General features: G+C 40.7%; 1 protein-coding gene across 1 annotated transcript in view; it reads right to left on the bottom strand.

Moving 5' to 3' along the window:
• Positions 1 to 17,004, bottom strand: part of znf385b (zinc finger protein 385B) — a 71,554-nt gene that overhangs the window by 38,194 nt on the left and 16,356 nt on the right. The window contains 3 exon segments of the mRNA XM_082507309.1: positions 4,475 to 4,588; positions 4,812 to 4,955; positions 5,052 to 5,189. Coding sequence (XP_082363435.1) covers positions 4,475 to 4,588; positions 4,812 to 4,955; positions 5,052 to 5,187 — 394 coding nt within the window. The 5' untranslated portion in view covers positions 5,188 to 5,189.

Below are 17,004 nucleotides of genomic sequence, written 5' to 3'. Positions count from 1 at the left end.
GACCTGGCCCCAAGTCTCAGACCCACTGCCTGATGTAATTCTACTGAACAAGCTGAACGCAGCGCAACTGCCAGTATGTGTGATGAACAATGGATCGCGGGCAGTGGGGGAGCTGCCTACTCACCTATCTACCGGATGCCACTACAAACAAAGACTCAGTACCAGACAGGATGTGCACGGACGGCACCAAGCAGTAAAGGAACCAGAGTTTCGCATCTGAGGAGGAGTGAAATTCTTACAGAGCTTGATCCCCGGCATTGGAGCTGCCGAGGTGCGGGATCATGTGGAGATCAACCGATATGCTCTGCTACGACGCATCAACTTTGACAAAGACCCTGGGACCGGCTTTAGCAGGAGAACAGAAGGCCATCAGAACGATGGTGCTGCAGAACAGACTGACTCTAGACCTGCTAACAGCATCACAAGGAGGAGTTTGTAAGCGGAGACATTTATGAAGCTTTGCAGAATTTGACCATTCTGCAGAAATATGTCACTGACCACACATCTGGAGCAGCTACACCGCCATGTCTAAGAGTAATGATTTCAAAGATGATAACAACTACAATGACTGCTTATGTTGCCGTGCCTCAAGAAGAACAGCATCCCGTTGCAATTCTGTTAGAGGAGAACTTGTAATAACTGCTAATGAATGACGTGGTGATTAAAAATGACTTGTCAAGTGATCATGCACTGATTAACACATTAGTAGTTTATGCAGGTACAATATAAGGTTTTCATCCTTTTATTTGTTGTAGTTTTCATTTTAAATATAAGGTTTTCATCCTTTTAAACATAAGGTTTTCATCCTTTTATTTGTTGTAGTTTTCATTTTAAATATAAGGTTTTCATCCTTTTAAACATAAGGTTTTCATCCTTTTATTTTTTGTAGTTTAGTTTTATTATTTTTTCTTGTTTATTCCACTTGTTATTTCATTTACTATGATTTTCATTTACTATGATTTTCTTTGTTCTTTTTATTATTTTATTTTGTTTTATTCTTTAGACCAAATGATTTCTATTTCTGCTATGCTGACATTTTGAAAATTAAAAAATTGCTTAAGATACTTAATAAATAACCTTCACAGACAATTGTTGTATACATTTAAAATAAGTTAAAACAGGAGGGAATGTTACAGGAAAAATGATTCTATGTTTCTTTACCTTCTTTTAAATGTGCAAGCATGCCCTTTTGTCTATGGTTAGATTAGTTTAGAATTATCTTTTTAGACTTTCTCAGCAAAGACATACTGTTTTGGGACATATTGTTTTAGATTGTTTTATCTCTCACAGCTCTCTGCTGACGAGACTAGCGCCACATATGGAGTTGTTTATTTTATCTGTTTTGTATTTTCTTATCCTGTTCTCACTGTCTTTCCTATAAAAAGTGCCCAGCCTCTGTACACGTTGTGAGTTGTTCTGAACAGCTTACCCGTGTGCACGTTAAAGCATAAAAAGTGATCTTGTCTCATTGTGTCTTTATTTCTCCTGGGTCTTTTACAGAGTTTTCCCCCAACACCGAGTGTCCAGCTTTCAGACGGCTACCTGAGGACTCATGTGAGAGAAGATCTGCTCACACAGATATGTAGAGCCAAATACTGTCAATAAGGCCTCTGCAATGTTCTGAAGACAGTTCAACTTGTCAGGTAGTGATGTCCAGCAGGTGAAAATGCAAGCTCCATGAACACGCACAGCTGTGGATTCCAGCTGCTTCGATGTTGCATTAACTGGCATTAACTCAGCCAGTTAATGCGAGACAAATCTAACTGCTCATTAAACCTTTCTGGTTTGATCAGAAAAGGAAACATTGGTACAAACACCTGAAAGTCCCGAAAACACATTGTGAATTCTGTCTTGAGTCTACGGATGTATCCGTGTATTTCTGTGGTGCTGATGCTGTGCTGAGCAGAAAGCTCCTGAAGCATCGGAATGTGGAAAGCTAACAACGTCCCTCTCACCAGTAGGCTAAGTTATTTTTAGCCAATTACAAGTTGAATCTGGTACTTGGGGTTGTTAGTTAAGATACCGACATTAAGAAGCAGCACAACTAATGTGTCTGTGCGAGCTAATTTGCGATGTGCACCGCTGGTGTGGCCATTTATTTTTTAATGCACCTTCTCAGATTAACTCACTGTGTGTCGTGCCCAGAGCTGGACTGGGACAGAAAATTGGCCCGGGCATTTTGACTAGAGACCGGCCCACCAGGTATTATAGGAAAAGCCATAAAGCCTTTGAATGAAAACAAACGCTGTTGTGACAGTGATGTACAGTCTTGTTGGTATATGTATGATTTCTATACATTTTACATCAGATAAAAACTTTGGTTGTAAGCTTCAGATAATTATTTAATAACAGCCAGACATTTTAAATGAAAATAAGAAAGTATTTCTTTGTGCCCCCCTCTCCCTGTTAATGCCCTACCTGCCCCCCTGGCAACACTTTGCTAGACCCGCCCCTGCACAGTTACCAGCTGTCAGCTACCTAAAAAAGGATCCTGGTGTTATTTGTCTCTCAGAAACAGTTCATAACTTCCCTTCAACTCATTCATGTCACCTAAAAGGTAAACCTGTTTCTCCATCACCTGTTCAGCTCTGATGATCCAGTAAGGACATCTCCTGGTTTCATCTGCATGTTTCCCTCTCACCACATATCCAAACCGATATCATGACCAACAGCTTTACAGCTGTGGCTCCAGCAAACATCAGCTGATACTAGAAATTAATATTAAATAAATTCTAACAACAGCTGATCAAGCTTAAACATGCTGCTGTTGTTTAGCGCGACATCCGCTGGTTTCCTCTTTCTGGCGCAAAGTGGGCGATAAACAAACAAGAGAGAAAAGCCGATCAGCTGATCATTGATCAGTTTCATGATTGAAGTAGAAACAGGAGAGGCAGGAGGAGAGAATGAGAGAAGAAGAGGCAGCTGTGCAGCGTAAAGGCAGAATAAATCCAGCTTTGTGTCTTTTTTTCATTCTAGCTGAAGTACGGGACAAGCTGTGTTCCTTTTCAGCTCAATACGAAACGCGTAATATTTTCTCTGAATACGGGACGATTCCGTCTTTTTACGGGACGGTTGGCAACTCTACTAACTTGTGAATAAAATAAAGTTCATGCTAGCTAGTACGCAGTACGAGTTATTGTAACTGACTGTAAAAAGTCAGCACAACGAAAATAAACTCCACCTAAACTTGGTTTATATCTGACCCAGATAGACTGCAGGTCATAACTTCTTACCTGAAGTTCAGTTCACCTGACACTCGGACCGGCGGCTGCCTCGGGTCTCTCCTCCTGCCTCCCCTTTCTCTCATCCACCCGCTGGCCTCCACCACTTGCTAATGTTACTGAATCTGTGGAAGCTACGCCATAGCCACCACCAAACAACTGGGTTATTTTTATACACCGGCCAGCATCTGGCCAATCCACCACCTTTGATTGTTTATACCGTTACAAAAAAATAAATAAAAAAATCATCGGGCCACCGAGCAAATGCCCGGTGGCCCGATGGCCAGTTCAGCTATGGCCGTGCCATTAGTTATCCCTTCGTGTGCCAGCTGTGGCACGCGTGCCTAGGGTTGCCGATCCCTGCTGTACATTATCCACATTCTGTATCATATTCCATCAATACTTTACACAGAACACTTACACTGTATTGTATGACCTCATAATTTGTATTAATAGTTGACTTAGATATTCTTAAACCTCTTACAGATTTTTTAATGTTGTGGTTTTAATAAGGATTTTAAAATTCTGAATTTACATCTTTTCAGTCTAAAGACGATTGCTTTCAATTTGGGACCCAGCAATACTAAGACTAAACCAAACCATTAAATCATTTTATTTTATTTAAAAATGTTGAGGTATTCATATATATTAATTTCTATTTTAACTATAAGACAAGTCGGGCAATTACAAAAGTCACTGAGAGCTACTGGGAACCGTCACGAACTGCTCTGTTGAATTATAATCAATTTAACAGAGATATTTTAGAGTGAATGGACTCACAGCCTATACAACAGCAGCCACAGCATAGCTCACAATGCTGACATAACTAGCAGATGCTGAGGCGGAGCTAAACATACAGAGGCTGCGTAAAAAACTGCAGTGATGATGTCACTTGCGGGTTCAGTTTATCCTGTCAGACCTCAATCTCCAATCTAGCATTCACACACACACACACACACACACACACACACACACACACACACACACACAGTGTAACCTCTCCCAGGGGGCAGCAGCTGTTGATGATGATGAGCCAAAGTCACGCTTGCTCAGCAGACAGCAGTCAGACTTTACAAATTAACGTCCCGTTTAGCTCTTAATGCCCCTCTGGGTATCCTGACAACTGGCATGATGGTTGGCATGGGAGTGCAAAGTACAGACTAGTTATTTCCTCTCACGCAGGACACGAATCACCTGACTGTCAGTTTATGACTGAAAATGTGAGGCAAAACAAGATGTCGCCCTGGTCCTACCTGCAGTCGTGCTGGAAGGAGCGCTGAGGCCTGAACTTAAGCCGGGAGTCGGAGTTAGTCCTGCAGGCTGAAAACTGAGCCCTGTGACCTGGGGAAGAGACCTGGACTGGGCCCCTACTCATATCAAAGACATCAAAGACCCATTAGAACATATAAAGAGCCGACAATAAGAAGAATCTCTGCTGCTGCTGCTACACTTGATTATTATTTAGTTTCCTTTCCATTCAAATCTTTGTTTGGATCTCGGGGAACACAATTAACAGTTATTTAACTAATCGTACGATTTTTACATGCGCTCATGCAGACGCTGCTGTGATACGACAGTCACATGACAAACCTGCTGCCTGCTGCCTGTTGTCTCCAGCCTGCAGCTGTCTCACTCTCCGGAGGTGAGACCTGCCATTGTAGTGCAGCTGGGCCTGAGCAGCAGAGGTCAGCTGCAGGTTGCACACCTCACACAGCGAGTACGTCCCGCTCTGACCTGAAAAGAAAAGCAGGGACGAGAGGAGAAAACTACATCGTTTGCCTTGAGTTGCAGAGGTATACTGTGCTGCCGGTCACTTAACAAGTCAGTCACCTGAGGATGTAGCGTGTGGGACAGAGAGACTGATGGACGTAGGTGTGGGCGTGTCCATCAGCTCTTGACACATCCCTCCAAAGCCAAAGATGTAACCACTGTCCAGGAACTGAGAGGGGCTGAGAGGAGTCTTCATCCCTGCAGACGAGAAGAGAGAGAAACACAAATTATTTAATTATTAGGAGATAATTCTCCCAAAAGTTGCATTAAGGTTTAAAATAACTAAACACCAACTAACTTGAATGAGCTTTGACACTTTGAATTGAAGAGCTGACCATCAGAAAAACCCTTATGATACAGGTTTTGTTGACCTGAACATGAGCTAAGCATGTGCTATAAAATAATATATAAAACTATAAAACAGCAGTGCAAAAAGGTTAGGGTTATTTTAATTTGCCTACATCAGGAGTCAGTGTGCCAGCTCCAAAGGTTTACCAGCTCTGTAAGGAGTCACTCTCAATTAAATAAGTTGCAAATCCACTCAGATGACCTTCAAAGAAACTGAAACTTGAATTTCCTAATCACACCAGTTAATATGTGTTACTAGAAGAGATTATCTTAAAGACACTAGCAAAGAAATAAAGAGAAACGTCACAAAATAGCACTGAAGTGATTCAACATAGCAGCTCTGCCTGCAGCGCCAGCGTGAAGGTGACACCAAACATCGGGATGTCTTAAACAGGAAGACTCACTGAGGGACGGACGGGTGGACGGACAGACACGAGTGAAACAAAGCGCGAAGCATCAAACGCTCACAGGGAAAGTGATGAAGTAATGACTAAGAGGAGAGAGAGGAAGCATGACATATGTGTGTGTGTAGGTCAAACCATGACTGCGTCCATCTGCTGTCCTGGCAGCGCTGCCAAGTCACATGACCTCCAATAAAACACACACACCCTCTCATTTAGTTTGGTTTACTGCCACAATGTACATTACTCATATAAATACAGGGACACGATCATTACGGCACTAACTCAAGGTCTACTTCCCTCTACTATCGATACTCGATTTCATCTGTGTGCACAGCGGCACAAAATAACTCATTATGCTTGAGTGAAACTATAGTTTCTGCACATAAAAAACATAAAATTTTTACAAAAAAATGTGTGAAACAGTGCTGACAATCTTTTTTTCATGTGAATTTGTGACAGGTTACATTACACTCATATAGTCTGAGCCATTGTGAAGTTTAAATTACTGAAATCTGACTTAAATAATGTTAGGAAAGGTATTTGGTGTTTGCAGCTCGAGGAATAAAAGTAAAGGCCCTGCTCATCCCATTCCATTTTATTTATGTAGCGTGAAATCACAACAGAAAGGGCCTCAAGTGGCTTTATATTTTAAGGTAAAAACCATACAATAACACAGAGAAAACTCTACCAATCAAACAACCTCCTTTGAGCAAGCACTTGGTGAAAGTGGCAGGGAAAAACTCCCTTTCAACAGGAAGAAACTGCTGTCAGAATCAAGCTGTTCTACTTCTTCTTTTTTCTCTAGTTTCAGTCACCTGCTGCGTTGCTCATCTGCCTCTCCTGTGACTAGAAGGCTTGTTCTTGAACCCCCTCCTCAACTTTTCAACTGCCTGCTTGTTGACTGTTCTGCATCCCAAAGTGAGGAGCTGGGTATGCTGCTCTGCCTTGGCTCATAAGTCTGTCTATTTGAGCCTTTTGGGTTCTTTTGCTTTGCCCATTTCAGCCTGCCATTGTGCCGTTAGCTCCATGGGATTTCTGTGAGGTTGGCCACTAGAACAGGTGTGGCCTGAGACTAGCTGGAGTGATCTCTGGTGGAAGACAGTTTTAGATCTAGCTCAGTCTGCATCGGACAGGAGCGTAGCTTGAAACATCTCCCTTAGTTTTACTTTCCAGATTTTTCTTTGTTAATTCGTCATGCACAGTTTCCCTGTGTCTTGTTAGACACAGAGACTGAGGCTCACTGGTAATGCAGAATTTAGCGCTGTAAAGGTAAATAGAGACTAACACTCTAATGTGTAAGGCAGAGACACAAAACAACCCATGTCACGGTTCAGTTATCAGGAGACACTTCCTGTCTCGCTCCCTCTTCCAGCTGGTTGTTAGTGGTGGACTTTATGTTCTGCAGACAGCTGGTTAATCTGCCACTGTGATGAATTAGCTTCAAAAATGTGCGCGCGCACGCACGCACACACACACACATACTCACACACAGAGCGAGAGAGCCAGCTCATGCTGACATCAGCTTCAGCAAGGGAAGGATTAAATATATCTGCTCTATTGAGCTGGGAGTTACACACACACTCTCACACACAGGTAACTACATGCACACATCTTCACTCTCACACACACAAACGCACAAAGTAAGACGCAGACAGAGAAAGACTAAGTCAGTGAACTGAGAGTTCAAGATCCAAATGAAATGTGTGTTTAGCTTCTCAGTTGTAGAGTGTGTGTGTGTGTGTGTGTGTGTGTGTGTGTGTGTGTGTGTGTATGAGTCTAATCCAGGCTGACCAGGCAGTCAGTAATCAGAGAGGCCAGCTGTGGGTTATAATCTCATACATACATAAGCACACACACAGACACACACACACACTGACACTGGTCAAGCAACAATGTAATTCGTGACTGATGAGGAAAAGTAGAAATATGTTCAGGTAGAGCTTCTCACCAACCTGGAAAAGACTTCAAAGAAACACCTGACTGAGTTTCAGCCTCATCTGCATGTCCTTAATGTTGCGGTGAAATGCAGTCCATCATCTCTGTCAGTGTGTGAATCTCAGACTGTGACTGCTAAATCCAGAAGTGCAAGACCATAATGAATGTCGAGAACTGAATACTAAACTCAAAGATGGCACCTACTCATTTGAATTAAAAGTGTTCAGCTGATGGCAACCCCCCGCCTGCCCCCTCGCTTCCATACTGTGCAGCCCACTGAGCATCACTGACCTAACAGACATCATAACACTCAGCCTTTAACTTTACATTGGGATGAAGCAGACCAAATAAAGCTCCAGTTAGAGCTATAATACCGCTATGGATTAAAAAGATAGATACAAAAACATAATAATCAGCCTTCTTTGCAGTTGGAGGTGTCAACAGTTTTACACACCCTTTTTACAACAGTGCTCTATGGGAATAACGCCATTAGGGCCGCTGGGGCTTCTTCTATTCTACCAGTGGTCACACTTTTAACATGAGTGGCCACTGTTAGAAATAGGGATGGGTATCGTTTAGGTTTTATCCGATACCGGTGCCAAATCGGTACTTTTGAAACGGTGCCGGTGCTCAAACCGGTGCTTAAAGAATGGAGAACACAAAATTGGTCCAAGAACCTCTCATGTTCAGCTGTTTTTTTGTAAAAAGATAACAATGTTAGCCTTTTCTGCAGCTATGGGGCATATATGGTATCACTCTTGGCTGGAAGCAGTGCTTAAACAATGGAAAAAACACAAACTTTGTCCAAAAACCTCTCATGTTTAACTGTTTTCCACTTTTTCTTTGGTCATTTTAGCCTTTTTGGCCAGGGTGAAGGGAGTATCTGCCATCAAACAAGAAGACAGCCGCATGTAGCTATGATGGTGTTTGCTAGTTCACCTTACATGCATTAATGTAATAACGTGGTTAGCCTACTCAACGTAAATTACACACGAACAACATTAAGCTACTCACGCAGAGTAGAACGGCTGCTGCTGCCATCAAATACAGCGCATTTCTCGGCTTTTAAAAAAAACGCTATGCGTCGCCAGGTGTTTCATCAGATTTGAGGTGTTACCTCCTTTGACAGTATCACAGTATCAGCTTAAAGCACTTGTTGCAGGCTGCTGAGTTTGCATATTTTGCTGTGAAGTACAGCCAGACTTTTAACGCTTCGCCTTGGACATTTTTAATCTGTAGCTCTGCTCTAACAGAACGTACGTACCTGGCCCCGCCTACTATCCTCGGAAACGTAAAACAATTGGCTAGAAGTGTATCACAGCTCAGGGAAAAAAAAGCACCGAAATAAAGCACCGAAATGTGCGCTGCTTTTCGGTCTGGTTACTACCGTTTATGTCAGAACCGGTGCCATCACACCGGTACCCATCCCTAGTTAGAAACATGAACAAAGTGACATTAATGAGCGCAAGTAGGTGTCTGTCTACACTAGTCATGCCAAGAAGCTAAATCCAGTCGGCCCTTCATAGCTTTTTAAAACACCCCTTTATGTTTAAATCTGGTTACAAGTAAAAGGTGACAAGTTACATTCTCAGGACGTGGAAAGATTCCTAGAAAAGTCTAAAACTGGTTTGAATTGGAACGCTTCACCTCATCGATGCTTAAAAAAATGCAAATAAATGGTGTTGGGATTTTTTGTTTCATTTGGTTGGGTATTTTTAATCAGTTTACTTCATGTAAACTGTCTTCTTTTTGTCCTGTGAAAAAATCAGTGCATCCCTCTCTAAAAAGAACATGACAGCACAGCTTAGGTTTGCAAAGTTGCATCTGAACAAACTAGAAACCTGAGGAACCAACTATCAAGTACGGTGGGGGAGGGGTGATGATTTGGTCTTGGACATCTTGCATACACTGAATCAGCTATGAACTCCTCTGGACACCAAAGTATTTGCAGTCAAATGTGACGCCATCTGTCCGACAACTAGAGCTCAAACAGGACAATGAATTCAAGAACACCAGCAAACAAAAGAATGGCTGAAAAGGAAAATAATCGAGGTGCTGCAATGGCCTGGTTAAAGTCCTGAAATCCTGTGGAAGGCCCTTAACAGAGCTGTGCATAAATAAAAGGCAGCAAACCTCAATGAAGTGAAGCAACCTTATAAAGAAGAGTGGAATAAAAGTGCTCCACATAAATGTAAGAGACTAATAAAATCATACAGAAAACAATTACTTCAAGTTATTGCTGCTAATGTTGGTTCCACAAGCTACTAAATCAAGGACTTAGTTTTTCAGACAACTGCAACGAGTCTTCTGAAATCTTTTATTTTTGCATAACTGTATGTCTCGTGCTGTGATGCATGCTGACCTTATTTGTGCAAGCCTGACTGAGAAGACAAATTTCAAGCTATCATTTTTTTTTCAAAAAATCTCTTCTCTGCTTATAACTAATGTCTTCTATAACCTTCAGCATCCTCTCAACAATGTTTTGGCGGGCTCACATAATAAGGTAAAGATTTTACAGAAAAAGACTCAACAAACTACTCAGAGCATGAACTTACTGGCGACAATGGGAAGGGAAAACATCCTTTTCTTAAAATGCTTTTTCCCCCCATCAGGGCATTTGATAAATCCCCCATGACAGAATAACTAAGCTGGCCTAGACTGCTCCATCCATGGACGTGTGAAGCTTGGTAAAAAAAAAGTCCTTGTTACTTTTTAGCTTAGCTAGCAAAGGTTTAGATGTCGATTCCTACTCTGCGTCAGCCATTCTTGCATCTTTCCCCTCATATTGTACTATTCTTAGTTAGCGTATTGTCTGTCTTGTCTTAATGTTGGTTTAAAATGGAGCACTGTAACAAAAAATTATTTCCCCCAGGGATCAATAAAGTATTCTGATTCTGATTCTGATTCTGATTCAAACTGTAACTCTTAAATTCTTCCCATCAATCCGATCCACAAACTAACGTGTAATATTAATGGATAATGGATTGGATTTATATATAGTGCTTTTCAAGGCACCCAAAGCGCTTTACAATTCCACTATTCATTCACTCTCACTCTCACACACTGGTGGAGGCAAGCTACGGTTGTAGCCACAGCTGCCCTGGGACAGACTGACAGAAGCGAGGCTGCCATATCGCGCCATCGGCCCCTCTGGCCAACACCAGTAATATTCAGTACAATGGTGCCAAATGTAACATTACATCTAGTACAAAACGGTAAAATATTCAATAACACCCACATTCCATGGCTGCTGCTACCTACCAACAAGTGTAATAACCTTTTTAGCAGATCTGTATGTGTATTTATGAGTATTTATACTTTCATATTTGCTATTTTAATGTTATTATACTCACTATTTTGCTCACTATTTAAATAATTATCTTATTATATTACATGTTTATTGTATTATTTAATTCTGTGGAATTTAATTTAATTTCTGTGGAATTAAATAATACAGTACGCAGTAAGAATGTATGGATTCTAAATTTGCTTAGACATAAGCTCCGCTCCAATTTCACTGTACAATGCCCATGTACCTGTATCTGTATCTTTAACATGACGTCGCCTCTGCCTTCATTAAATAAATATTTCAAAGTCTATGTCTTGTTAAAAATTCTACATTCTGCATCAGTGTTTTTCTTTTATGCGAGCTGACATTTTTCAGGTCTAGCAAACTCACATGTCTCACAAACATCCATTTCAATGCATTTACAGTGAAGCTCTAGTCATTTGCATGCATGTACCTAAATAAACTTTGAAAAACAGCAGTCACCATTAAAATCATTTCCCACAAATTAAAAAAAAACAGTAATTCATTCCCTGATGGAGCTTATGAAGGAGTGTTTGGATGTTGAAATGGGAAAACCGCATGCTGTCTATTTTTCATTTCAATTTTCCTCATGTGGGCCAGTCAGGGGTAACCAAAGGGCCGGATGTGGCCCGGAGGCCGTACAATGCCCAGGTCCTGCTCAAGCCACTGCCAGCTTCACTCAACATGTGCACTACTATTAATGTTAACTGACTATTGTTAGTTAAAAACCATTTATGTACAAAATGTATGTCAACTTTTCAGGAACCACCAGGTGTGTGTTATTGTTCAGTGGTGTATGAAATCTTTTATGAACCATTATTCTGGTCTGAAGAGTTTTTTTCAAACCAGAGATGCTTTTCAGCTTATGTGACAACATAATTGACGATACTAGTTCTCCCCATGTTAAATCTTATATAATCTGATCTTGTCTTGCTCCCACAGTGTTTTTATTTCTGCGAGTGGACAAATGAGGAGCTCGTCTGAGTAGTGGAAAGCTCTGAATCCTGCTGGGGTTAAAGATAAAGAGGCGAGGGGCACCAATGTATGTCACTGTTCCCTGAAAGAGACACCGCATAGACACACGTGCGTGCACGCACACAGCGTAACCTCAGGGGAGGACAGGGAAAAGAAACTAATGGAGATCTGAAAAGACAGAGAGACATCGGAGAGTGGCTGTCTCTCACCCCGAGGCTTGGAACTGGTAATAACAGTGGTCAAAGACACACACAGCATACGAAGCGGTAGCCAGCAGCAGAAATGTTGAAACAAAGTACTAGATATAGTGTGATGTTTGTCCCTGAATTAATCTGAGATCCAACATCAGAACAAACTCGTTACAAATTTTGCATTTGTGAATATATAAATTGTATATTCTCACTGCAAAACAGTGTCACATTGTTTAAAAGTAAAACACATTCTTAACCACACGAGTAATTGCGTGCAGGCCGTATCTTCTTCTGCTGTAAGGTCTTGAAAAATGTCACTGTGACAAACTGTTGCCTCACTGCAGTTTCTGAGGCGTTGCACACTGATACGATACACATATTTTCACAGCTGTCTTTTGAAAGAGGTCAAATCAGAAAAAAATCTTTCCATTGCTATTTTTCACATATATTCTTGTTTTGTTGTGTTGAGGGGAGGAGGGGTCAGAACTGGACGAATCAGTCTAACCAAACAGTTTCCATATAAATGTTTTAATATCTGCTTAGTCTTTCTTTCTTTCTTTCATTTGCACACAGAGAGCTTTCTTGAAGGCTGCGATTTCCCTCCAGCAGAATGTACAAGGTCAACTCTCAGCAAACTAATTCATGTCTAACCTCAAAACCAAAAGTGGAATAGCTCTGACCTGAAACTACAAGCTAAACACTGCCTTTATGGAGGTTATTGTGGGGAAGAGCTACCAGAAAGGCTCAATTCAGGCCTAATTTTTCTGTTCAAAGCTGTAACACAGCTAGGGACCAACTCACAAAACCACTGTAACAATGTTTAATGATTCCAGTTGTCAACACGTAAAATACAAAAGCCGGTTCTACTGCATCTGGTTTGTTTTAACTCTATTTTTAAAGGTTTAAAAGTTCAGTTCATTCATGTGTAAAACCACGACAGTTCCAAACCTAATCAACCAAGCATAATAATAAAACACTGTAATGCACGAAAGAGCAATCTGACTGAAAGCATCATCACAAGTCAGTTCTGTAACAGTATTACATTATAATTAAAAAAAACATTATAATGTTACGTCATGTTAGCTTCTAAAGGGATTAAACAGGCAAAAGTTTTTTATATCATCCAAAAAATAACTGAAATAAACAGATTTTCAGCCTCATCTTTCATGAGTAAGACAAGCGTTATCGTGACACTAGAATTTTAGGAGTGAAAACAACTGCTAAATTAAATACCATGCAAATGAGAATCTAATCCACTAATAATGTCAGCATTTTGGCATACTGATGTTCTTTTACATGCTCTCACTGAGACTCACTGTGCTTTCATTGTATCTGCTTATTTTGTTGCATTTTTTAGAATCTTGCTGTTCTGAACATACATTGTTTCTGTTTTTATTATACACTGTACAATCCTTTCATTCACAAAGATAGTGACCTGCTCTCAAAAATAAGCCTTAAAATTCATAAACGTCAAGCAATAATTTTGAGTAAAATGCAGCAGAAATATAGAAAATTAAAGGTTTGCTTATTGAAATAATGAATCATCAAATAAAATATGCTTAGTACAAAGTGAATTTATACCAACCAAGTATATTTCATTTGACCAGATTCGGTTGCATTGTACTTATGTAAAAAAATTATGTGCAAAACCTACATGTATTCAAATTACTCGATATGTCCAGCCAAATACTCCCCTAAAAGTCTTGTTTTAAGGTCGACACAAGAAGTGCAATAGTGCTAAATGTTTGCTAAAATGCTACAAGCTATGCAGAAGTGACTTATGTCAGCCTTACACCTTCAGTTTCCAAACAATTCCAGTCTCATAGGCAATTACTGAGAGTCACAGTAAACTCTTGAAACTGGCATGCTCTTTTCAATTTAATCATTTAGTGTACGGTGGCCAGAAAACTTCGAACTTACAAGAAAATCCAGAATGTTTAACAGCTTAAGATCAATCACATACAGGAAGACATCAGTCAAATGTTGCACCAAGCCCCTACTTCCACTTCAGTCTTCAATATTTGTTCTTGTAAATTTATATCCGGGACATGATGGGAAATAGTCTCAAAAGAAATCTAGTTCCAGTTTTGCAAATCAAAAGCCTCAAAGTTCTCCAGTCTTTGAATAAAAGGTGGTGCACTGCCAGATTGTTTTCATTGTCTTCTAGTTTATGTTGAGCATCAGCCTTACCCCTTCTTCAGACTAGCTTATGGCTTACTGTAGCAAGAAGAAAGCTTAAGCCTGGATGCTGGAGCTGGCATTCAGTGCAGGAATTAGCCAAATACCACATCCATATCTGTATATGAGCAGCATTTCACATAAAGCCACACACAGCACTACCAGGGGGATGAGATCACATTCGTGTTCCGGCTAAAGTGAATCTGAAGAGCTGCAGGGGGCCGAAACCTGAACGCACCGTGAGGACACACGAGGTGATTCCCACTCTCGTGCTTTCTCCTGTCTCCGGAGATGTATAACAAGGAATCGGGTGAGGTTTACCATCACTTTGGATATTAATCTTGTGAGCATCTCCAAGGAGACGAAGAGTAAGATGTAAAAACATGAGGAAGCTTTTATATTATCGATTGACTTGAAAATAACTCAAAAATTAAAGCTTCGAATCCATACGCCCCGTAAAAAAGTGAATAGAAACTCCTGCTTATGGAGCTACATGTCTCACCAGTTGTTCTTAATCATCCACTGGAAAATGTTGTTATGAGCAATTCTTACCGGAGTTTAATCACAGACTGTTTTTGCACTGTAGCCTCTTACTTTAACATATTCTGCTGAGCTCGGCTTGTTATTTAAGGTCTGTGAAGGATTATTATAAAATAAAATCCCTCTGTGGACATTAGTAAAAATATAATAATTGTTATTTCTCAGAATCGTTTTTCATGAGGCCACAGCAGACTTGTAATATAATAAATGTTGGAAGAGCAGAAATCACATGAAATGCACTCTTTTTTAAACAAAACGGCTGCTCTTTTTGTTTTTACACCTCATTATAGGAAAGTTAAGTTGTTGCCCATAGCGAAAGCCCATTGCTCATTAGGAAAATGAAGTTCTTCCATCCTTAGAGTTGTGAGGAAGAGACACAAACAAGGGAATTAAGGAGTCACGGCAGCCCAATGAAAAGCTCCAACAGGTGGAATGACACGTTTGCAGACAGTGCAGACTTCTGTGTGACTGTTTTGTGGTTGTCAGAGAAACGCTGTGCTGTAAAAACACTGCCGGTGATGTCACTGTGGTCAGTCCTCACACACACAGAGTTGTTTTTCCATCACATTAGAGGACATCGTGCAGACTGACATTCATTTCCTGTAGACTTTCCCTAATCCTTAACTTAAGTCTTCCCCTATGAAATGTAATGATTTATGTAGACTTGTTTTCTGCCCACAGTGTGACTGTGCAAACAGATTTAGGTCCTCACTTCATGAGTGATGCAAGTACTCTCATGAATGACTGCCTGCAGGCACACTGTCCTCTGCCCAAATGCTCAATTTTCTGTCCGTGTTGTCTCTAAAACCTCGCTCTTTCTCCTACATTAAAAAAAAGATAAAATTTTCTTTATTCACGTCACTGTCAAAAAGGGAGCTACTGTTTGCCTCTCAGCAGGTTTAGATTAATAAACACACAGTTTTAAAACTATTTATGCCATTGCTATTTTCTGGCAATCTCCAAAGCACACTAAACGCCTCGCAATGTAAGTATTTAAACTTTATTTTTTACCACAAAAGTTCATTTTTTCCAGTGGATAAGCATTTGAATGAATACACAGCATCACGGCAACCTCCTGAAGCAAACCGCATTTGCAAACTGCTTGACTAATCTAAACATCATGAAGTACATATGGAGCACAAAGCTAGTGTCCGGTTTGCTTTTGAAGCTCGAGCACAGTCGGTGCGCACGGCGTCAGATTTTGCACGTGGGCGTCTGCAGAGATCAAATAAACAACATGCAGACATCTTCAGATGTGAAAATCATGGATTGGTGGAAAAAAATCACAGACACATTTTTGAGTCATTATTTTTGATGGAGGTCCAGATATAACCCAACCACATAGAAACCAACACACACAAAAATAATTTAAAAAAATTTGATTTTAATATGAAACACCAGCAGTCGTGATGTGACAGAAACTAAGGCCTGAGTCACACAAGCCTGCAACAGGTGAGTGAGTGGTACCAAAGACGTATGAAGTGCTGCACTGAAAACCTCCATGTAATTGCTTTGGTCACAAGCAGATTGCCACAGTTGCCAGTACTTTGCATGTAAGTTACTGACTAGTTTGCAAACACTCTGAAAGTACATGCCAAGAGCAAAAAAAAGGTCAACTGAGGGTTATTTTAATGAACAATCGTCCATTTAAGCATATTTATGTTGCACAGCTGACATGTCATCAGATATCACCAGTTCTCTTTTGATAAGTTAAGAGACAGCCCCAATAGAAGTATTGTTTTATACTGGCTGCGTTGTGGCTGAGGCTGAGACCATTCTTTGGTAATGAATATTTTTTCTTAAGGTGAACAATCTCCATTTTGGGTTTGTGGAGCTCTTTTTCTAGTAAATGGTGAGTATTTCCAGACAAGTCAGCATCTTCCATGCAAACCGCTGGTGATCAGAGCAATCATAAACAGTTTTTTGGCGCTGCACCTTCATTGCAACCAATTTCACTCAGCAACCTTCCAGCAACCACTCGTCAGCTGGTCAGGGAATTCACATTTTTGCCTAGTGACTGGAGATTTTCCAGGCCAGCCACTCTCCAGTGAAAAAGGACTAAAGCAGCTCACAGTAGCAGGCAAGAGTCTTGCACTGCAGGACCGCTGTCACTGATGTGAGAGTGTGTGTGA

This window comes from Aulonocara stuartgranti, assembly GCF_965226115.1.
Source record: "Aulonocara stuartgranti genome assembly, chromosome: 16".
NCBI lineage: Eukaryota > Metazoa > Chordata > Actinopteri > Cichliformes > Cichlidae > Aulonocara > Aulonocara stuartgranti.
The sequence above is the reverse complement of the archived record's forward strand: the minus strand, read 5'-3'. Positions and strand labels throughout refer to the sequence as shown.